The 23363-nt window shown below is 51.9% G+C and overlaps 2 protein-coding genes across 3 annotated transcripts in view; both read right to left on the reverse strand.

Annotated features, from left to right (window-relative positions):
- Window positions 1-2402: 2402 nt before the first annotated feature.
- GDPD2 (glycerophosphodiester phosphodiesterase domain containing 2) lies at window positions 2403-11027 on the reverse strand. Of its 2 annotated transcripts, XM_081042205.1 has the most exons (16): window positions 10886-11011; window positions 9290-9403; window positions 8938-9041; window positions 8608-8701; window positions 8388-8447; window positions 8070-8168; window positions 7839-7932; window positions 7554-7699; window positions 7363-7445; window positions 7118-7268; window positions 5612-5833; window positions 5284-5432; window positions 3606-3753; window positions 3377-3459; window positions 3136-3164; window positions 2403-3050 (listed from the first exon to the last, which is right to left on the reverse strand). In XM_081042205.1, the coding sequence occupies exons 2-16, from the start codon at window positions 9392-9394 to the stop codon at window positions 2998-3000; spliced, it is 1620 nt and encodes a 539-aa protein (XP_080898331.1). In that variant the 5' UTR covers window positions 9395-9403; window positions 10886-11011; the 3' UTR covers window positions 2403-2997. The 2 variants fall into 2 exon arrangements, with proteins under 2 accessions (XP_080898331.1, XP_080898332.1); XM_081042206.1 differs by lacking the exon at window positions 9290-9403 and having other exon boundaries at window positions 10886-11027.
- A 2475-nt stretch (window positions 11028-13502) lies between these two features.
- KIF4A (kinesin family member 4A) overlaps window positions 13503-23363 on the reverse strand; it is an 87136-nt gene continuing 77275 nt past the window's right edge. Inside the window, exons 27-30 of the mRNA XM_081042702.1 lie at window positions 23008-23184; window positions 16148-16264; window positions 14360-14482; window positions 13503-14142 (exon numbers count right to left, since the gene is read on the reverse strand). Of these exons, the coding sequence (XP_080898828.1) occupies window positions 13939-14142; window positions 14360-14482; window positions 16148-16264; window positions 23008-23184 (621 nt within the window). The 3' untranslated portion in view covers window positions 13503-13938. The remainder of the gene's footprint in view (window positions 14143-14359; window positions 14483-16147; window positions 16265-23007; window positions 23185-23363) is intronic.

The following is a 23363-nucleotide window of genomic DNA, read 5'->3' on the forward strand; positions in this document are numbered from 1 at the left end:
GTAAATTGGGCGTGGCTGGGAATAATTTTGGTGATTAGTCCAGTAAGGTATTAAGATTTCCCCACCATTCCCAATGTACAAATTAGGGAACTCCTACTTTACATCAAAATAAAAATACCCCATAGGAATGGCAATATATAAAGGAGTATTCCTACCTTGGTGGAGACAAGTGTCTCGCTGGCTTTTCTGAATTAATTTCCTCTATGGAGGAGGGAGAGATCCCGAGGTCTGTTGACCCCTGTGAGTAGGGACAGAGCCCAACAAGAGGGAAAAAATACAAAGAAGAACGGGAGGGTCGTAAACACAGAATTGGGCAGCTTCCTAGTGCTGTGTCTGGTTTGGAGCCAGCAAATCCCTGACTCAGCGCCCCCTCTGTTCCAACCATGCTATACACCCCATCCTCTTGAGGGCCTTTGGGGACCAGAAATCCACAGCTTCTCCTCCTAGCATTCTGGCCTAGGAGTTGGCCTAGGCAGGCCGAGGCCATGGCCACAGTAACCCCTTCGCTTGGGACTCGTCTGTGCACTCCTAGGTAGTACAACAGGAGCCTCATCGTGGTAGATCCCCCAAACATGGCAAGTGTAGTGGAGAGCTGTGCCCAGGAGTCTCATGGTGGGCTTTCCCTTGAGACTTCCAAGGTAGACCTACACCCTAAGGTACTGGCAGGCAGACAGATACTGGTCCAGCCACTGCCCCCCGTCCAGAGCACCTCCGCGGAGCATGATGGCAGGGGAAGGCTCCTTGTTCCGGTGCCTCCAAACTGAACTGGGTCGGGACTGTGCCTCAGCTCTATTAATAGCCCCCTAGCCCAGTCTGCTCACCCCAAACCCGGAAGCTAGGAGCTGTGAGTCAGCAGCTAAAAATAACGGGAGAGCAACTGCACCCGAACCCCAATAAGCCGCTCCCCCTGGCCCGCCACCCTCAAGTTTTTGTCCCTTTCAGTCTCCAGTGCAAGGTCTCACAGAGGTTCAGCGCGCCGTAGCTGTCCAGTCCTGGGAAGAGAGGAAGGATTTGTAGTGGCAGGCTCAGAGCTGAGAACTCAAGGCTGAGAGCTAGGGGCTGGGGGTAAGGGGTTAGGGGCTAGGGCTGGGTCCTGGCAGCCTGGCCGGGAGTCTGGAAGCTGAGGTCAGAGGACTGCAGCTCAGAGCCTGGGACTGGACGGTTGAGGAGGCGGCGTGGGGAGGTGGCGACCCTGGAGGTTGTCAGGGTTAGATCGGAAGAGGCTGCAGAGCTGGGAGGCTGAGCGACTGGGAGGGGACAGAAAAGGGGACCAGGGAGAGGGGGTACCTGCTGAGAGGTGAGAGCCGGCCGTCCCTGACAGGCGGGGCGCAACAGAGCTGAGGCCGGCGGTCGGCCTGACGGAGGGGCAGGATCCGGAACCGGCCAAACTAAGAAAATGCAGCCCGAAAAGGCAGTGTGTAAAGGAGACCTGTCGGGTACCAGGAAGCGTGGACCGGAGAAGACCCGGCCCCGGCGCCAGCTGCAGGTCAGTTATGTGTCAGTGAGGATGGCTGCCTGTGTGACAGCGCAGGGCGGTGGCGGCGGGGCGGTGAGAGAGGAAGGGGCGGGATCCGGGAGGAGGAGGAACGGGAACGCAAATTCAAACTCGCCTCCATCAATCGCCATACCGGAGGTACCGGGAGCATCTTGGGAATTGTAGTCCTGGAGGCTGCTCTGAGACCGAGTAGGGGCTTGTCCCGGGGTGCTAGTGCCTCCCCCCAGGTCCCAGTCTGGCGAGAGGGACGGAATGGAGACCCGAACCTCCTGACCTCGCCCGAGCTTCAATTCGATTTGCCTTCGCGTGGAGGCACGAATCGGGGCGAATGTTGGTGCGGTAGGGGACTGAAGAGTCAGCCACAGAGCCCCCTCAAGTCCCCGTCTTTGCCTTGGCCCCTCCCCCGTTCTACCAGACTCCTCATCCTAGGCCATCTCCGCGCTAGTCAACTGGGCTGTTTAGCCCGGGGACTCACGAGCAGCAAACACACTGGGAACTTGTTCCTCTAGGGGAAGGCGGGCTGGGGCACCAGACCCTGCGCGCAGCCCAGAGAAGCGAAACTTGTAGAAATCGGACCATGCCCTCAGGATCCGAGTCAAGGACACAGATCCCCAACTGGCGGGGGAAACAGGTGGCATGCAGCAAACCCAGCACGGTGAGGACCGGCGCCGCCCTCCTCCTGGGGCAGGTGGCCACCAGGTGGAGCTGCAGCGCAATTCTGCACCGCGCGCCTCCGCCACCCGGACCACCCCTGTGGCGGCGGCTCTCCCGCGTCCTTCTTGCAGCCCTTCACTGATTGCCTCAAGTGGTCCTCCCGGTGACGACCCCTCAATGTCATGTCACATACAACCCTCAACGGAGGGTGCATCCTCCACCCAGCCCCAGCGTTGAAAAGATTAGACTGTGGCCCAGTGAGCATTAAGTTCATTGAGAAACGGATTAACAAGAAACGGGAACTACCTTGCGTTGAAGAAAGCTGTGCTTAGCAAAAAGCCACCTGTAAAGTAAGCACTGAACTACATGGCTACATGGGCTGGTGAGGCCCCAGCTCCCAGGCAGGAAAGCAGCTAAATTGCAGGGGGCAGGGGTGACAGTGAATGGACTGGGATCGGTGTCTCCATTATCTTAGTTCTTCAGGAAAGGGTGCTTTGTCATCTTCAGTCGCTGTTCCAACCTGTCCTGTCCCTGTCACGCCAGTGCCTTCTACACAAGAATACGTGCTTACACGTCTGAACCATTATCTTGGCAATCTCCTCTGTTCTACTTTCATTTCGGGACAAACTGCTCATGACTCACTGCCTTTCCAAGTACCTCGGTCAAAACTCGAAGGGCAGCAGCTTACATGGAAGCTGACGGTGTGTCCATCATCTGGGCAGAGGGCCCCATAGTTTAAAACTTCCTGTTGGCAGAGATCACCCCACCCCATCCCCACCAATATTCCACAGTTGCCATTCCCTCTTCCTGCTGTTGGTCACTGCTGGTGGGGGCCCAGGGCAGGGCATTCACTCCATGATGAAATTGTTGATCCTGGTCAGCAGCACTGCTGATTCGAAGCCTGGAGAGGGGACGGGGACACATTGGGGGTGAGCAAGGGGAAGGCTAGAGGAGGAGAAAATGAGGTGAAGGGAGAAAGTTCTTACCAGTTCTCTGTCTGTCCTGAGCACATCTCCTGTAGGGAGGAAAGCTTCCCATTATCAGTTCAGCCAGCTTCAAGCACTATCTTTTGACCCTGGGTTCCCCCAAACTGCTTTTACCGGGTTCAAACCAATTTGGTGTACAAGGAAGGGTCTAGAAATCTCCGAGAAAGACAACAGACCAACCCCCACATCCCAGAACCCTGGGAGAATACGGATCCAGGAAGTGGGGGCACAAAGCACTCACCCATGGAGTAGGAAGGTCCACAAAAGCAGCAGGATGGAGACACCGTCTGTGACCAGCCACATCATTAGGTAGGTTTGAGGCGGCTGTGAGAGTAGGAGTAGGCCCCTGTCAGTGGCCAGAGCCCCACCACAAAGGTAGTATATGGAGGGACAAGTAAAGAAGAGAGGGGCAGGTTATGGAGCAGCAGAGATGGGCGAAAAGGAGGAGGGATGAGTGTCAGAGCCCTTACAATAAGCCAGACGGGGTGCCGCATTTGCTGTAGCAGCTGGCAGTCGTTGGTGGTGACAGAATCCACCCCTGCACACCAGAGTAAGGAGAAGAGCCAGGCTTTGTTCACTACAAATAGGTTCACCGACACGTTGTCCTGGTGCAGTCCCCTGTGCAGGTGGGGTAGAAACAGGGAGCATCCAGAATGGTGGGGTACAAGGCATGCGAGGCAGCCCCCGTCTGTGCCTGACGCTGCAGTGTCATGGCCCAGGCGCTACCAGTCGTACCTTCCATAGCAGCCCCTGACCAAGTGGTTTTCTCTGCATGGCTGAATTCTGTCTTCTGGTGGATTCCACTTGTGGGACCTAGCTTTGCTGTCTGGGGCCACACAAATGTGCCTCACCTCCTCACCTCCCATGACAGCCCTTCAGAGGTATGAGGAACAGTGACCACGTCCCCCTGAGTCTTCTCCTCTGTGGGCCCCACAGCCCCGATTTCTTCAACTGGGGCTCAGAACCTGACTTATCACTCCCTTCACCCTCCAAACCCCTGTAATCTGGCCTGACTCCGAGTTATCAACGTTCCTTTGGAAGTGTGGGGTCTGCGTGGGCACATGACACTCGGGTGGGCTTGGAGCAGCTCTGAGTAGCCTTCCGGGCACTGTTCCTGTGTGAAGGCAGCCCGGGGTCAGGTTAGTTTTGGCGATGTCATGTGCCACCAAAGACTCATTCTTCATTATGTAAAACTGTTCCAATCAGAGCCCTGGTCTTTTTCACACATCCCTGCTGGTGCTGGTGTGTCCTCTCGTCTGTATGCAACTGAGCTTCCTTTGGGCCTCAAGTATAGGTATTTACATCTGTCCCTGACGCATTTCATCTTGGTTTGGCCTATCATTTCAGGGCTTAGACCTCCATTTCATCGTCACTGTATTCATTCCCAAGTCACGTCTTTTGGAAACGTGATCAACAGTTGATGTTGACCAGGATAAGACTAAGGTGAAGGCCAGACCCGAGGTTGTGCCTTCTTGTATGGTGACAACTTGGGGAAAGGTCCTTGAAACATTTATGATAACTGGGCTGTCATTCAGTGCCCGTTTTTCTCTATCTGACCATGAGGACATTAGAAGTGACCTTGGCAACTGCATGATTTATGGTCTATCCTGTTTACTGGCTGGCTCAGCCTCTGGGGCCCAGCTCACACCTGCAACTCTGTCACCTCTCTGTCCTGCATGCATCCTCTGGTAATCATCTCTTTGGTGTAGAGTCAGAGCTAAAATCCTTGTCGTGGCCTACAAGGTCCTGCCCACTTTGCCCCTGCCTACCTCTCCAGCCTTGCCTACCCCTCGCTCATCGGCTGTTGACTCCCATGATCTGTCAGGTCTCAGCCCAGACACCACCTGTGTATCCACTCTTCCTAATGTGGCCCCTGCAGAGCCCCTCACCCCCAACCCCAATTTCTCTATTGCATCTCCCCATTTTATCATCTTCATATCACTTATTGGTGTCCAATATGCACATATCTTGTTCAGTGGTTTATTGTCTGTCTCTTTCACTTGTATGCCCAAAGCCTGCAATAAATAGTGCCTAACACATAGCAAGTGTTTGATAAATACTTGTTGTATGAGTGAATGAATGAATCAATGGCTCTTCCCCATCATCAAGCCTCGTGTGACCCCTCGGCTCCTGTCCTTTGGCACTCACTTGACATCCAGTAGTGGCAGGTCTTGATAGGGGAGGTTGAGAAACTGGGGCCTCTCAGCTGTGTCGCCTCCCTGCTGTCCATATATCTGACGCATTCTGGGTGCCCGTTTTTGGACATGAGCCCGATCTTCATCCGGGAGCCAAAGGACCTGTGGTTCAGGGAGGATGAGGGTGAAGCTGGGGAAGTTTTGACCACAGAATGGGGTACATGAGCTGGGGTGGGGCCCTGGGCCAGGGGCAGCACAAGACTATCACCATGGCCTAGGGGAGGTGGGGGTGGGGGGTGGGGCGAGGGGCCAGAGGGCACTTGGGGTCCCGGCAACATCACCATGGCTTGAGGCACCCTTGAACTGAGCACAGTCTCCAAGGTCTGATTCACGAAAGTGTCATAGTACGTGTGGTTTCGCGGGGGGCGACGTAAGTCAAACATGATGGAAAGGTTCAGGACTGCAGCTTGCTTCAGTAGCTCTTCCAGCATTGGTACTGTCTGAGTCGCAGCTTCTTTCCGATCACGGCCTGACAGCCGCTTGGCTCCCCAGAAGGGTCGCCTCTATAAGACCAGGGAAATTATTTCAGGAGCAGAAGAAGCCTGCAGGCCATTCCCGCATCCTCTCCATCTTTACTCAGCCCCCACTCGCTGTCCAGCTTCTGCCCACGTCTGAGCCAGGCTCTTTCTTTCTCCAAACTGACCTTTTTCAGACCCTCTAACACTTTACTCTGCGACCCCGACTTCCTACCCTCGCAGTTTCCTGACTTCCTCTCCCGTTACACTTTCTCTTTGGTTTCACGGAGATCGGGATTTTGACCCCTCGGTTTCCTCCCGATCTATCCGGAGGTTTGTGGCTGTATCTCCATCGCCTACGCCTAGTGGGCGGGGCACACCATGTGGTCCTTTTTCCGTCTAGGGAGGCTTAGCCATCCTTTCACTTGTGCTTCATTGGCACCCTCTCCCACTGCTCCCAGAGGCTATTGCAAACCTCTGCCACTGTCTTCTCCTCCCCTTGCAGTTTGTCTTAATCACTGACATGGAGAAAGCGAGCTACCTAACACATATTAAGTATTTACTGTGTACCAGGCGATGTTAGAAATACTTTATGTGTATCCATTTATTTAATCCTCCCCAAATCCTTCAAGGTACTGTTACTATTCCCATTTCACAGATGAGGAGAATGAAGCCCAGAGCCTAAGGAGTCTTGCCCAGGCTCACACGGCTAGGAAGTGGAGAAACCAGGATTCAAACCCAGACATCCCTTGATCTTAAGAGTCGGATGTGTCATTAGATAGTGAGTTAAATGGGAAAAAAGGAAGCTGCAAAAGAATACATGAAGTTTTCCTGTGTGCAAAATGAACAAGAACATGTGCACACATGTATGTGTATGTGTGGGTGCATGTGTATGCATGTATGTACACACGTCTATGGACTATGGACCCGACTGTTAACAGTGAGTGTCTCAGAGGGGTTGCATTATGAGAGGCTTTTCCATTTTTCAATGATGTCTCTGATGTTTCACTTTTTGACAAGGAACAGGTATCCCTCCGAGACCAAGCCTCTGGCTGCCTCGCCAGTCTCACCTCCTGCTACGCCCACATATTTGACCCCACCCCTGTCCCCCGTGCCACGCGCCCTGCTCTTGTATCCTCTCCCGTGAAAGCAGTCCTGATCCTCTCCCACCCCCATCCCACCAAGTGGTGACCTCTCTCCTACTTCTACCCACTAACGATACTGCTGTTGCACAGGGTTTCATATTCTGGCAGCAGAGACCATAGACTTATTGCCCAGGGCTCAGCAGATGCTTATCAGCGAGTGAACTCTGTCCTGCGTGGCTGTCCTCACCTCCAGGAACCAGGTTCCGGCATTGAGTCTCTTCAGTTCAGCCCAGGAGAAGTCACTGCTGTGGTCGGTGATTCGGGCTGGGAACACAGAGGCCACATCTGTGGTCCTGCTCAGGTGCTCGTCGTGCATGAGGAAGGGGATCCCGTCGGAGCTGAGGGCACAAGGGCTGTCAGAGGCCCGAGCTCTGGGGTGCTCGTTGTTTCCGGAGCTGCCCTCCGTGCCTCTCAGCACCCAGATTCCCTCACCTGACCATCACATCGGTCTCAAACACAGCAGCTCCACACTCGGCTGTCTTCCGCAGCGACATCAGGGTGTTCTCGGGGGCCAGCTGTGGGAGGGAGCTGGTGACGAGGTCGTGGGGAAGGGTGGGAGCCAGCAAACCCACAGGTGGGCTGCTGTAGACCCTCCCCACCCCAACATTCTGCCCAACACTCACCATGGGGGCCCCTCGGTGTCCCACCAGCCCAGGCTTGGGGGGTAAGTCTCTGGGTTCCATGAGACAGGGTGAAGAGATGCACAGAGGGGCCAGGTAGATGGCCAGGGCAACTCCCAAAAATACGAGCAGGAGCAGAATCTTGGGACCTGTGGGAGTGGGGGACAGGCTGTGGAGAAAGGGCAACAGGCGAGCACTGGGGGCAGGCAGTGGAGAGCAGTGCAGGAAAGCAGGCAGCAGGCAGCAGGAGCATGAGTGGCCAGCGAGGGTGTGGGGTGGAGTTGGCACCTGTTCGGCGGATATGGTAGAAGGTATCAGCCACAGGCCAGGCCAGAAGGGTGATGCCAGCAACTGCTCCAATGTGAAGGAAAGGGGCTGTGGCCTGTGGGCGAGAGCTGGTGAGGAGGGCGCTGGTCTCTGGTGCCCCTGCTTTTGTCCTCTGAGGACCTTTGGAGCTCAGAGCTACTTGCAGTGTTGGGGGACCAGAGAGCAAGATCGGCCCTGGGGTTGGCCACTCACCTGCAGTGACAGACGTAAGCTACGCCACTCCTGCCGCCATTGGACGTCCACTCCCACAAGGCCAGCGGCCACAAGAAGCATAACGAGGAGCAGCAGCACCTAAGGGCCGCGGTAAATGGGGCCTTGTGTGCCAAGCAGGGCTGCCCGTCACTCTACGAAAACACGACCATGGCCTTCCCCGGACCCCTCCACTTCCTTCTTTCCCTCGGCAAATATTGATTGGCGTTTGTTCAGGTCCTGAGTTTGAGCCCGGGGACAGTATAGTGACGTCACTGTATAGTGCTGGGCCCAGTGGCCCCCGTCCCGCCCTACCCCTACCTTGTGGATGGTGTGCAGATGCAGTGGCTGGCCACAGAGCCGCAGGAGTAAGGCCAGGAGCTGGGGACAGACAGCGCCAACAGGGGCCTCTCAGGTGGGCGTCCCGGGTTGACGCCTCCCTCCTCCTGCCCCCCCCAGTGGTCGGGTGAGAACAAAGGGGTAGGGCTGAGCCGCCAGGAAGGGCTGAGGTGGGGGTTAGGCCAGTGGCCCCAGGACCCACCAATAGCAGGGACGCATACGTGACCAGGAGAGAGATGACCAGCAGGAATGCCAGGGACCAGTCCATCCAGCGTCCCCACTGGCGGAACAGGAATCTGGGGCAGGGGACAGGGAGGTGTCGGAGAGCCGGAAGGGGTGTTAGCAGTGGCCTGACGGGAGGTGGCGTGGGTGGACCCAGAAGGGAGTGAGGGACAACCCTCCACAGGGCCAGGGGCTCCAAGGACTGGGGAGACTTCTAAGGAGGAAGCAGGAGAGCTGGCCCGGCCTGGGGATGTCGGAGCACCCAGGGGTCCCAGGACATGTCTGCTGACGAGAGGGGTCCATGACACACTCATTGAAGTTGTGCAGGTCATTGAGGAGGATGAGCCCGATGTACAGCCAGCACAGGGAGAAGAGGAAGGTGAGGAAGAGCAGGCCAAACCAGACACAGTCGCACTGCAAAGGGGCAGGAGAGAAGCTCACAGCCGATCCCACTTCCAGGTCGGAGTCCCCAAGCTCACGGGGCTTTCCTGCCAGGCGTTGGGCTGCTCTGCTGCGCAGGCAGCTGTTTCCATATCGGACGGGGTTTTTCTTCTTGGGAAGAGAAAGCCCCTTCCCCCCAGCTGCATCTGAGCACATGTGGCCTCCTTCTCCCCTCCAAGTGACCTCTGCCTTGGACTTCCGGGCCCCCATCCCTACTCCACCTTGCTGGTTCGCATCCTCTCTTTGGGGCATTTCCTCCAGTGGCAGCTATACAGGCAGTGGAGGCAGCGGGCCCAGGTGGAGCAGCAGCCGGGGGATTCGGCCATGGTGAGGGCCTGGGGGAAGGGACACTCGGCCATCAGGGACCCTGGCAGAAGGTAGATCACAGCCTTCCTCCCAGTATATGTGGGGAGCCCGGGGGAGGAGTGGATGTCCAGGCTGCTGCCCAGCAACGGAAGTCACGAGGGAGGCCCCGCGTGCCAGGCTGGATGAGAAGGTGAGCAGAGGGGGACAATCTCCAGGGTCATTGTTTCCCCTTAATCTGGACACCTGGACGGTCAGTGGGACACGCAGGACGTCCAGCCTCTTTGCAGGCAGAATGCACACCCATCCAGCTCTGGGGATGGAGTGCCTGCCCAGGGTGGGGCAAACTCAGTTCAGCAAGTCGAGCCACATCTGGCCACACTTCTAGCAGCCCCTTCTGGAGCCTTCCACCCCAGGAAATCAGGAGTAACCTAAAGCAGAAGTTCCAGTTCTGACCTGGGGCTAAAGGAAGGCCAAGCAGTTGGCAAGTTGCTATGGAGACAGAGATCGCACACATCACAAAGCTGACTGAAAGATCTTGTCTCCACCTCCCAGGGGGCAGGGAGCAGGGCCAAGAAGAGGAAGACTTGAGGGGCACAGCCTTCTGAAGGGACCCTGTTCCTGTCTGCACACAACTGGAAAAGCCAAGCCTTCTTGCCCCAGTCCTATCCCTTCTGGCCCAGTCATCGCCCACCCCAGCCAAGAACCCAGTCTCCACCTTGTCCCTTTCAGGGGCCCCACCCTCTGAGGTCACTTAGGTGAAAGTACAACAAATACAGGGCAAAGGTGTGTGGGGGGTGGTTGTCTTGGGGCAGAGGGTCCCAGTGCCATGTGCTTTTGGGACTGACCAAGCTGGCTTAGTAATCCCCAAACTCAGCTGCGTGTATGATGGTGATTCTACAGGAGAGGGTGCGACCTGTGTCAGCATTTATACATGTGCGTGCACCAGTGGCTGGCAGTACAAATAGGTTTCCAGATGACTTTGAGTATGTAAAACTGCACCCACAGTGTGTGTGGCCTAAGGGGCACGACCACTTGTCATCTGGGCTCTCCCAAGGTTGTGCAGTTTTAGCGGGGTGCACAGTGTCTGGGCCCCTGAAAGGAGGGAGGGTGTGGCTGCTCCCAAAACTTCCCTCCTTACCCTATGCTTGCTTTGGCAAACGTTAGGGTAGGGCGCTGAGTGGTGGGGGACTCAGGGAAGCAAACCTTTCCCTGCCCCAAGCCCCCTCCCAGGAGAAAGCCATTCCACAGGGAGGCCCTGCTTCTCCCCCATCCCCCTGGACTGGGTTGCAGTAGCCTGCCCTGGGCTCCGTCCACACGCCCGCCTCCCCTCAGCTCCTGCCCCTGGACCCCAGGCACTGCCTGCCAGAGTCCCACCTCCCTCCAGGAGCTGTCTGGAGGATGGGGGTCAGTTCTGAGCAGCCTGCAAAGCCCAGTCTCTGGGCCCCATCCCAGCCGGTGGGAGGCAGCCTCCAACCCCCGCCCCGCCTGGAGCCCCCAGCCTCCCCTCACACCTTTTCTCAGCGGCAGTCTGCTTTCTGCTCTGCACTGCTCGGCTTCCCGGCTCTTCTCCGACTTGTCTGCCTCCTCCCTCTTCCAGTCTTTGGCTCAGCCCCACCGGTCAAACAGGTGGCACTGTTGCCACCTACAGGAGGCTGCGTGGGTCCTCTCCGAAGGCCTGCCGCTGCTCTCTGGCCAGTGCCTAGCCAGGGTGGGAAGATGGGAGGGAGAAAGTGGGAGGGAGAGCAGATCTGTGTCTTTACTCGCTGCCTGCCGGTCAGGGGGCTTGGGGTGAGGAATTCCTTTGTGCAGCCCTCCCCATCCCTCTGTCCCTCCTCCTGCTCCCCTCTCAGTCACTGCTGGGGCTTTGTCCTGGCTCAGGGAGGCGAGGGCTCAGGGCACAGGGCAGGCGGGAAGCTGGGGGGAGGCGATTACACAACTTTGCAACTTGGCAGTGAGAAGAGGGGCCCAGCCAGCCCCCTGGGAAAGGGTGTGTGTGTGACGGAGTCTAGCATCGAGTCTCAAGCTTGCTGGGAGGACAGCCTGGCTTCACCAGCCTCCCTGCCCTCTTGGATGCACTTCCACTTCTGCAAGGTGTGCTGACCAGACAGAGCTGTGAGCTACTTCCTGTACTCCAGGCAGCAGGTCGCCCTGTTTCTGGGCCAGGGGTCCCCATGGGCCTTGTGGATCTTGGGTGACACTTGTATCCCACTCCTTTGCACCCCATCAGCCCAGACAGGAGATGCTCGGTCAGGATGAGCTGAAACTTATGTCGTTCCTGTGCCTTGTCTCCAAGGCACCTAAAGTCTGCTTACAAGAATGATTTGAAGACGGTAGAGAGTTAGGGTCACAGGTTTTTGGAAGAAGAACACATTGTCGATGTAAGAAATGTCCAGACCTGGACAGAATTTTCACTTTACTTGAGCTAAACTGATGACAATTGCCAGGAAGCAAAATCTCAAGGGAATGAGCAAAGGCTGCAGAGAATGGCAGTTTTGCAGCTTCTTTTATGCATTAGTATTAGGAGGAGACATAAGGAGGGTTCCACGCCATCCATTGGTGGGAGGTTAAGGGGGTGGGAGAAAGCAAAGCGGGGAAATGTCTGGGATTGGGTAAGAAGTAACAGGGAGAGACAGACCTCTGTCACATGGGTGGGGACAGGAGTTAACATTTACAGCACACAGAGATGGTATGCGGGGGACGAGATAACAACGTGGTCTCATGATCCAGTGGGGTGGGTGTGCCCTGAGGGGTCTGGAAAAGAAGATTACCCTGACCTTTCAAAGGTATGTTATCTTAGATGCACAGAGACAACAGCCAGGCTCAAGGAAGGTAAACATTGACCTTTGTCAAGGAAGCTACAGGCCTAGGACGTGACTGCCTGCCACGACTACCCGCCAGGACCCGCTTCAGTTAGGAATTTTTATGTTCAGACCACTCTGTGGGTACTTTTGGTCTCTGAGTTTGTAGGACCCATCATACAGGTCTCCCCTGGTCAGGTTTGGCACGTGGCACCTTCTGTCCGCAGCATAAAAAAGATGCTGTTATGTCCCATCAGCTGCACATAAGGGCTGGCTGCACAGGGCTCTGGGTGGGACGGGGGCTGGGGGCTGCCGTGACTGACCTTCCCTCTCTGCCTTTTAGCCATGATGCAGTGGCTCAAAGCCCCCAAGCCCGGGGACTAGCGCAGTGTTGGTGGGAAAAGAGGCCTTCTCTGGGGATAAGCTCATTCACCCCTCCCCCACACGCACTGGGTTTGGACCAGAGAGAAGGAAGACTAGCTCTCTTCTGCCAAGAGACAGCCCCCCTCCTCTCTGCCTTCCCATTGTATCCAGGGGCTCTACTTGGCAGAGGCTCCCTTGCTCCCTAGGCATTAAAATGCAGAGAAGCAGGGCTTCCTGGCGGGAGGCCAGAGAAGGGCGGGAGGTACCTCCTCCTCCTGCAGCCTGCCTTCTGGGCAGGCTGTCCCTCAGGTTCCTTTGCGTGGCTCTGGTGAATTCTGGAGGAGCCTTGACTTTCATGTGTCGAGTTGTGAGGGTGCTCTGAGAGCTTTGTTAAGGGGGCCTGGCATTGAGAATGTATGCACAGGAGTCATAGGGCTTGCAAAGTCCTCAGAAGGCTGCACGGCCACCCGGCAAACTGTTGGGTGTTCCAGGGCCTGGCCCCGTCTGAGAACTCTGGTGCACAGTAAGCCTGGGTCCTCTGCTCCAGGCAGCGGTGCATGACAGGACGGCCACTGCTGTGGCACCACTCGGCCAGCTTTGGTGTGAGACCTGGCTTCAAGCCCCAGCTCTACTCTTCACTGACTTTGTGACTTTAGCTAACTTACTTAACTTCTTTCCAGATCAGTTTCCTGATCTGGAAAATAAGGACACCTATGCACCTGGAGCTTTTGTGAGGAGCAAGTAAGTGTGGCAGGTGCGTGCAAGTGCTTACCAATCCGGCCCTTTCCTCCCAGGTCTGCACACAGGGCTGCTGGCCTTGCTAGTGTTACTCCAATTTCCTAAGGTAGGAGAGCAACACAGGACAGGACTTGGCGCCCTACGTTCCCTTTGGGGGAAGAGGCCCATTACAAGGCAGTGAGGCTGAGGTTGTGTTTCTCCCCCAAGCACAGAAGGATCTTTCCGAACAGTAGATGGACTAAACTTTATTCATTTATTTACTTAACACCAACATTTTAAAAGATTCCATTTTCTAAGCCAGGCTCTGCCACATTGAGACAGCGTAGACACAACACACCTCGGTCTCACCCACACCGGGAGACAGCCTTAAGTGCATTTGGATCAGAAAGAGCTAGAAGGTAAGGGATTGCTTCCGGATGAGCCAGGAGAAAGTTCAGTTGCTTCTCTCTTCGGCAGGTAGCTTAGCACCCTTCTGGAGAAGAGAGAATAGTAGTCTGGGGCTCGAGACTGAGGGCAACATCCAACACAGTTTCCTTTCCTTTCAGAAACGTGCTGTCCCTTTTTTCAACAGCAAGAGAGAAACCCGAAATCTAGAGGAGTCGTTCACCTTCTGGGTGCAACCTGAAAGCCTGTTCCCAGCCAGACTGGGGGAGACGAGGCCAAGCTCAGTGGGCCTCCTCTTCAATAGGGGAGCAGCCAGAGAAGAAGCTCATATTGCTGGCCAGAGTGCGTTTCTTCTTCTTCCCTGGAGCTTTATTTTCTTGAGATTCTGTCGCTATACACTTCAACTCGGAGAGGCCAAGGGAGGAGGCATCCAGAGCGGTCTGCTTTGACAGAACGTGCTCCACGTCACACATGTCTCTGAGGATCTAGGAAGGAAAGAGGCAGGTATGGCTGAGCCTCAGGGAGGGCCCCTACGAACGCGTGGCATGCTGCCTGTAGTATGGGGCATCCCCTGTGCCCACTGCTAGTTCCCAACAAGCAGACTGGACCTTCCCCCCATCCCCTCCTCTGCCCGCTCTGTCAGAGCTGATGCAGACATGGATGGGAAAATAGTTGGAAATGCCACCCTTTCAACCCGCCCACCTTGCTGTTGGGAGTGGCACTGACAGGGTTGAAGAAGCTCAGTCCTGGGGTCACCTCTGTAGGGTCCTCCAGCTGGAAGGAGCCTTCAGAATCCTGGGTCCGCTCAACAGTGCCCACGCTCTCCTGAGAAGCAAAGACAGGGTGTTAGAAGTTCAGCTCCCAGGCCTACAGCATCAGTCTGCTCCGTACGGCCAGTCTAAGCAAATCTTAGGGAGATACTACTTGGCGGGGACGGGGGGGGGGGGTCACAGTGCTTGATGGCAGCTTCTGAAAGCAAAGGACTAGGAAGGATAGTGGCACAGGACACATGATGAGGCGAGCTTTACACATGACCCAGCTGTGGTCATTCCTTTGATTGACTATCTCCCCTCTGCAATCTGCAATGCCCTTTTTAGCACCTCTACAGGGTGTTGCCTACATTAGAAGAAAATGGAGGCCAAGAAAGAGAAGTTACTTAGGTAACAAGGTGACTCCTGGCAGAGTTTGGATTAGAATGATAACCTGTTGTCATGGAAACAGACTGGATTAAGAGTCAGGAAGCCTGAGGTCTAATCTTAGCTGTCATACCAGCTGTATAATATCAGGTGAGTCACTTAAGTTTACCTCTGGGCCTTACTCTCCTTCTCAGTAAAGTGGAAGCATTGGACTTAGATCACTGGTTTTTACAACTGAAATTCTAGGCGGAATCCCAATATGTACACAAGAAAAGAGCAAGCTGCTTTGGCTGACGAGGGGAGGGGGCAGACTGAGTCAGGCCATGTACCTCTGCTTGGAGGCATTTCCATGGAGCTGCCATGGGACTGCAGAATCCACATGGAAAAAACCCACAGGAATAGACTCCAAAGGTTCCTGTTACTTCTACAATTCTTAGCCTAACCTCCAGCTTGTCATTTTAGTCCCCTAATGACTACCTACCTTAGAAGTCTTTTTAATAGTGCTCACATGTAGATGTTTCTGGACATGCGTGATGAATGAGCATCAGGTGAAGCTGGCTAAAATGAGTGTTTAGCACAGAGAGCGCTAGGAACGCCCTTTCTCCATGGCCACAGGTAGGTATAAGGCGGGCACGTGGACCTGATGAGCTTGGTACTACCCTGAGCTAATCCTGGGAGCACGATAAGGGGACAGCTACAGTTCAGTTGGCTCACGACAGGAACTACTAGGAAGACCCCGTTCCTGTGCCCATGGAGAGGGGCTAAGGAACTAGCACAGGGGTGTCCAAACTTTTTTCAACGTTTCTCACCAAGGGCCATATGCGGTAAAATACACAAACAGCCAGGCCACTCACTCGAGGTGAAGTATGTATTGCCTCACCTGCTTTATTTAAGTAAACTAAACATATTTTTGGAATTTGCTGCGGGCCAATTAACAATGGATCGCGGGCCACAGTTGGCCCGTGGGCCGCAGTTTGGACACCGCTGAACTAGCGTCAGAAGAGGTCGGAAAGGTTAACCTCCTTCCGGAAGCTGATGGCTCAGCACGTGGCCCTTACAGTTCCAGCTAAGCCTCTGGACTAGCCTGATCCTGCCTGCTTTCCTGTTCGTCATTCCGTACAGAAACTTTAGAGCCAGGGCAGAGACTCTCCTGGGAGGGGCTGTGTTCTGAAGGGGTGTGTGGACAGGCTAGCCGGGAGGAAGAAGGACTGAGAAGTGAAACATGTCTTGTTCTGGTCACAGAGGGAAGAAGGGCAGGATGAGCTGTGCAGGAGATTGCAGGTTTCAGGATGGAAGGGAGGAGAAAAGGGTGGGAGGTGTGAAGGGATGGTGAGGGCCACTGTGCCCATCGTACCTTGCATTGCGGACGGTTCCTACACTTGCTGGGATCACAGCTGCAGTCCACGCCGCAGTTGGACTTCTGTCTCCGGCATCCACACTGCTTGTTCCCACACCAGCCCTTACAGGAACACTGCCAAACAGGTTAGTGAAAAGACACATTACTGAAAGGGCCAGAAGACGAGTTGGAAGGGATTTCCCTTCCCTTGCACACCTTTCTCAAAACATGGAAGCAACTGTAGCAAACTTCTACCGCCTCATCGTCTCCTCTTAAGTCAAACAGTGATCAACACAAAGCACCACAGGTTTACTAGGAACAAGTCAAGCCAGACAAATCCCTTTGCTGACAGTATACTTCAAAGACACATCAGAGGGAAGCCATACTAAGGCAGGGCCGCTGACAGGACTGTCGTGAGGAGTCTATGGACAAAGTGAAGGCCTGGGAGCGGGATGCGAGTGCACTTAGGAATATTTAAGGACTGAGCACCGTCGCTCAGCTTCCTTAGCCCTAGCTAACGGTCCTCGCATCCGGCTGACATTCCTACAGTTGGTTCAGGGTCAGCCTGGGCTTTGTCCCCAGCACTTTAATCACTCAGCAGTTTTTCATTGGAATTATTTGTTTTTGGTTTTTTAAAATTTATTGGGGTGACAATTGTTAGTGAAACTACATAGATTTCAGGTGTACTATTCTGTATTACCTCATCTATAAGTCCCATTCACTCAGCATTTTAAGGAGTCACGGATGATGGGAACTAAAATCATTTACACTTGTATAGCACTTTACAGTTTTCAGAGTACTTTCATAGAGGACACGAATACAAAATCTCATTTGAATCTCATAACTGGTCTACAAGGTAGGCATATTAATCTGCTGTGACAACACAAAACTGGAAGGGTGACAAATATGTAAGATCAGAATCACAAATCAAAAATATTTTGACAGGCGGGAATTATGTGCTGAAAGTAAAAGAAAAGTTACAACAGGGATAAACATAAGTCTGGCATTTAGGTCCCTCCCAAGTCAACCTTATAACTATAATGTGCGGGGAAGACCTGGCTTAAAAGTAGTTTGTGCAAAAACGGCCTCGGGGTTTGAGGTGTCATCAAGTTCCAAGAGTCCGCAGTGTGAATGGCTGTCCAAAAGCAAATGTACTCAGGCAGAAATTGGGAGTTCAGAAATCATGGGGAGCAACTGCCAGACCCCGTTTTAAATAATGTAGCCTACTACAGGGCACCATCATTTTTTTCAGGCATATCAAAGCACTGACAATGAAATCTCCATTCGTGTCCCCACCCCTCCCTTAACAAGTAAATCAGTACATATATAACCAAGGCCTGCTGTCTACCTTTGCCTGATCCCATTGGCCTGACTCCCGCCCTCCCAGGGGCAAAGTCTCCTGCAGGAGGTGTTTATTGTTCCTGGGCATGCCTTTTACCAATGCCAAGAAATACAAGGCATTGTCTCACATGCTTCCCGACTTCACACACATGACATCTTGCTGAATGTGAGCACATCATTTGCACTCTAGGAACAGGCCGCCCTGTAGCCACACCCCTCACAGCAGCAGGTTTCACTTACCAACACGACCCAATACTCGTAGCTGACAGTCACATGTGCCAGGCCCTGGTAGGAGTCTCTGCATGCATGAAACCCATTGAGTCACTAAGCATGTCTCCTGTGGACACACTGGAGTTCACTGTGTGTGTGTGTGTTTTATAAAGAGGACATTAGGCAAAAAAGAGACCGGTGATCAGCATTATAGGAAGTGATATTGTAAGAGAAATGGTGGAAGGGTGAGGGATAGTTTCGCTTGGAACAAACAGGTGGCAGAGCTCACAGAATGCTGGGTTAGTCAGAAGAGGCTTCAGTGACCATCTAAAGCCACAGGTCATGTATGAGTCACCTCACTCATATCCCTGGTCTAATGATCCCAAGCCCTATTTATCTTGAGATGATAATGGTCTCTATCTAACTTCTGAGCACAGGAACCAATTTGGCCATCTGGAATGACATGGAACCAGTTCACCCCACTTTCACAGCGTAGTTGTTCAAACCCTGAGCATAATTTTCCCATCCCCGGCCCCCTCTGTCCAAATCCTCTCGAAGTGGAATGTACCTGGCTCCCTTAATGATTCAGCACATGGCCTGGTTTCCAAGAGTCCTCACCATCTTGGCTATACACTAATTTGCCAAGTTCATCTTCATTGTGACATCCAGAAATGCGCATAACTTTCTAGAGATCGTGTGATGGTTGTGAAGTAGACTGATACAAACACCTCCCTTGTTAGGAACCTAAGTCTTATTAACGAGGTGTAAAATCACGGTAGGTTTTCTCCTTGTCATATCTTTGTGGATTCATACTGAATTTATAGTTTAAACTCAAGCCCTTACGTCTCTTTAATGACAACCATCATCACTCTGTAGTTATGAAGGCAAAATAACCCATAATAGTATCTTTCTTTCTGATTATGAGAATAATATATATATATATATATCACCTCATAAAACTTGAAAACCAAAACCACGATTTTTAATATTTAATAGTTGTACCTAGTATTTCATTGTGTGGAAATGTCAAGTCCCTGTGTTACATATTGACACAGTGTTGAAAGAAAATGTTTGCTATTATAAATCACAGCACTGCGCATACTCTGGTCCATAAATACAACCTAATCTTACCATGACTGACCAGACCCTCCATGACCCGGCCCCTGACAACCCCTCTGAGCCGATCTTGTACTACTCTCACCCTCTTCTCAACACGCTCCAGCCACACTGGCCTTTCCAGCAGCTGCATTTTCTGCTGCCTTTTCCTATGATGTTCTTCCTCTGATTCTTTTCCTGACTCGCTCCTTCACTTTATTCAGATCTCAGCTTAAATCTCTCTTCTGCAGAGAGGCCACATCCAAGCATTCTTCTAATGCTCTTCTCCGACCCTATCCTTCTCCACGACTTCACTCTATTTTCTATTTATCTCTGCCCACCATCTAAAAGTATTTTGTTTTTCTGGTTACTCTGTGTCTCCACAAAAATGTCTTCTGTTTCACGAGGCCAAGGATCTTAGCTGTCTTGTTTGTTCAGTCTCAGCACCTAGAAACAGTGTCTGATACATCGTTAGGTGTTCAAAACAGATGTGTTGAGTGAGTAAATATGTTTATATACCAATGACTATTTCCTTAGCATAAATTCTTATGTGTATAATTACTGGGCCAAAAGATAGGAGCATTTTTAAGGCTTCTGATACATATTTTTATCACCTTACAGAAAGGTCTACCAAATTTACATTCTTAGAAGCAATAGACAGGAATGCCCTTCTTAGTCATACTTTCCAACATGGGATATTAAAATAAAACATCTTTGCTCCTTTGAATGAACAGGGGAAAGGATAGATTTCTATCATGTGTCCCAGAGAGATCTCACCAGGATGACACCAATCCTTTGACTGCTGTAGGCTGGGTATGGTCCTCTGACCATTTATAAATTCATCTATATGCCTTAAAAATCTGTTACCCTGTCCATGTGTTTCTATTTTATTCAAAGGGATAACAGGATGAAAGTGGTATCTGAAAGGCTGCCATTAGGGACAACACGTAGACTTTTACACAGCCTAGACCCATTGGACAGCATACTTTAGCTCAACAAGGAACAACTTTCTAAAGGTTGTGGAATACAGTGGGTTGCCCTGTGAGATGCCCCATACGAGAAGTTTTCAAGCAAGCAGGGGCTGGACAGACACCTGGCATGACAGAACAGTCATGACACACGTGACAGATGTACTCATACGAATGCCATGTGTACTGGCTATTAACGTCATCCTGCTCTGTCACACCAGGACACAGATCAGAAGGTAAGAGAGGGAGCATGACCTTGCCACAGACATAACCTCAAATATAGATGTGTGCGTGCATGCGTGCACGTGTGTGTATCACAACTGTGGGCAACCCACCAGCGTGTCCCAACACCACAGTCAAGTACCACTGTAAGAGAGGGGCTCTTTATTAGATAAAGTGGGGAGTAGAGCTGAAAGACCTCTGGGCTCCTTTAAGCCAGTGGTTTGCAACCCTAATTTCACGTAAGAAGTTTTTGGGGAGCTTTTCAGAAAGGCTAGGTCCCACCTCAGACCAATTAAATCAGCATATCTGAGGGTGGGATACCAGGCTTCCTGTATTTAAAAGCTCCCGTGGGGATTCTAATAAGCAGCCAGGGTCGAGAAGTGTGGCTTTACAGTGTGCAATTCTTCCAGAACTGATTTCAGTGTGATTTTGTATCTCAGAATGATAAGATCCAGTAAAAATTTTAACCAAGAATACCAGGCTAGGAATTAGAAGACTTTGGCCCTAGTCCAATATTCCATACTTGGCATGACCTTGGACAAGTCACCTCATCCAAGTTCATTTCCATTCTTTCATCACTAAGGTAGACACAAGAATACCTGCTCCCTTTTTCTTTCTGCCAAAGGGGACAAAAGAGAGTATCTGTGAAATACTTTAGTAATAATACCCGTATGACATTCTATCTGTCACAAGGTGCGCCTGCATACATTCCTTCTTTGAACTTCTCAGATACCATACGACACCATGTAAAGGTAGTATTATTAGAAGTCATTTGTTAAAAACAACAACAATGAAACCGTTTCTACCACTTTGGCTGTTACTTTGACTCAGGATATTGGTGCTGGAAGGGACCTTGTACATCTGTTCCAGTCTAATCCCTTCATTACACAGATAAGGAATCTGAGGCCCAGGGAGATTAAGTGACTTGCTTAAGGTCATCCAACTCACCTGTGGCGAACTCCACACGAGGACCCATGTCCACCCGGCTTCTATGCTATCACATTTTTAAACGACAGCACACGGCCTGTCCCTCAGTATCTCCTTGGTACACACAGGCAACATGGCTGAGTGACGAAGCCAACTTTTTCAGCTTTAGCGCTGGACAAGTCCTCATTTTGGGGCGTGTTGCAGTCTCCTGTGCGGTCCCGTGTGATCACACCAGCCCCCTTCAGCTGGGTGCAAACACCGGGAAGGCCTTCACACACACGCCAAGTTCTACACTGAACAGGTCTATGAGCAGTCTGAGCAAAGGGCAGGTATGGTACCACGTACACGGTACTGTGAGCTCGTCCAAAGGGGGCTTCCACTTTGTATGCCAGCTTGATCCCCTTCAAGTCCAGTTATGTTCTTTTCTCAAGTTATAAACTCAGGGGAAAAGCCTGGAAAAGAATAATCTCTCACTGCTTTAGACCTAGATTGTGTCATCGACAGCAAATGTTATTTACTCACAATTTTGTTTTACATATATGTATATACATATATGTGTATATATATATATATATATATATATATATATATATATATATATAATATCCCTTTTTAGGCTTAGAGCAACAGCGCTATATCACATATAATAAGCTTTCCTTGAGGACGAGTATAGCTATATTTGCTTCCCATTTGGAAACTCCTCCCCCAGAGTTTTAGGCCGTCTACCATGTGCTTTCGCGCGTACTTTTGAACTGCTTCCCATTGTTTAGCTGACCTTTTCAGCTGCACTGAGCGCAAGCTCTCCAATTCCAGCACAGTCCATGAATGTTTGTGGAGGAAGTGATCGAAAACCACACATGTTCTGCTCCGTCTCCTGTAAGTGTCCTAACCCTCTGTCCTGCTGTAACTATTACTACCAAGTCTTGGTCTCCCAAGATGTACTCCCCTTTCATCTTATAATGCAGCAATAGTCATCTCTCTCCTGGCATTTTCCCAAACACTACCTCCTTGGACTGTGTCTTAAGAAGCTCTCAGCGCACCTTCCTGAGGATGCTGAGGTCCTGTGGTGGCCTTCAATTTCTTCGCCTTGTTTCCCCATTAGATTAAAAGGTCACCGAGGCTAAGGACGAGCTCCAAGTCCCACTAAGAGCACAGAATAGGCTGCCTTCCTGATGACACTATGCAAACAACTGAATGCCAGGTGACTGTCTACTTCTGATGACCGGTGTCTCTCTGGTGGTGTGGCTGTCTACAGCTCAATTCCCCGTGTGGTGCACCATCAGCTGAGGAAATCAAGTAACTTTCCAGGAAGCCAGCTAGGGTCACTTGTGAACTGCTCTCTGAGCAGAATGTGGCTGCAGGGCACAGGTGGGGTAGTAGTGAAGTTAATGTTTCAACATAAAACATGGAAGTTTGATAATTATGCAGGACTATCATCATGTAACTAAATAAAGCATGCCTCAAAGTTAAGACTGTTCTGACCAGCCTTCACTTGGTGTGTTCGATCTGAATTAATAGCCTTTTCTCTAATTCTCATTGCCCTGTAACCTAGTGAGCAAAATCCTAGTGTTAGGCAAGGAAGATAAAGTTCCCACTCAGCTTTCTGGTCTGTAATTTTTACCGATACGACCGTGCAGTACTAGAAACAAACTGGACTTGGAATCACAATATTTGATTTCAAATCCTGTCACTTGGTTATATGACCTTGGGCAAGGTCATTTCCCTCCTGTTGGTCTCAGATCCACCTATAAAAGGCAAATAAGAAATAGCCCACTGGATTTTTTGTGACAATGAAAAGAGATAACACATATGAACATCGTTTATAAACTGTAAAGTGCTATAAAAATGTAAAGGATTGTTATGATCACTGTGGAACCAGCCTCAAGAAATGGCATAGAACACTACGGTTCCTGTTCAGATTGGGAAAGACCCGCGAACATGAAGACAGCCTCCCTGTGCACTCAGGCAGCCCTTTCTAGAAGCCCTGGATTCCGTACCAAGCTGGCCCTTCCGTGGAGCCAGTGCCCCTCACCGGGACATAGGGGCTCGGGAACAGGGCATGTCGGTGAAGACCAATGACTAGAACCCCTGACAGAGATGAGAGCTGCCTCCTACCCCTTGGATGTTCTTCTTGGACACCTTGATTAATTTTGTTGGCTTCCATTCCTCATCCTCCCCGTCGTCGCCATCGCCGTCCTCAGGCTCGTTCACAGAATGCTCTAAACAATATTTTAGGTCCTCGATGTCCATGCTTTGATCCGAAAACTTCTCTTTAAAACGGGAAGGTCTGGGCTAAGAACAAAGGTTTGGAATAGTTATTTACTAAAAATTAAAAAATAACACGTGGATCACAACTTCCCAGTTGCGGTTGTCAGCCACACCCCCAGAGGCAAGATTTCAGCCTCCCTCAGATACAGCCCACTTGGCTTTGGCCTTTGAGTCTGAAGGGGAACAGGCTGAGCAGTCTGACA

Source organism: Rhinolophus hipposideros, assembly GCF_964194185.1.
Source record: "Rhinolophus hipposideros genome assembly, chromosome: X".
NCBI lineage: Eukaryota > Metazoa > Chordata > Mammalia > Chiroptera > Rhinolophidae > Rhinolophus > Rhinolophus hipposideros.

What these genes read in the sequence shown, in the direction of transcription:
- GDPD2 (XM_081042205.1), bottom strand. Translation starts at nt 9,394, where the DNA reads ATGGCCGAATCCCCCGGCTGCTGCTCCACCTGGGCCCGCTGCCTCCAC. An exon ending in GCTTACGTCTGTCACTGCAG is followed by an intron (nt 7,933 to 8,069) that starts GTGAGTGGCCAA and finishes TCTCGCCCACAG; the next exon opens with GCCACAGCCCCTTTCCTTCA. An exon ending in CAAGGGTGCCTCAAGCCATG is followed by an intron (nt 5,433 to 5,611) that starts GTGATGTTGCCG and finishes CCTGAACCACAG; the next exon opens with GTCCTTTGGCTCCCGGATGA.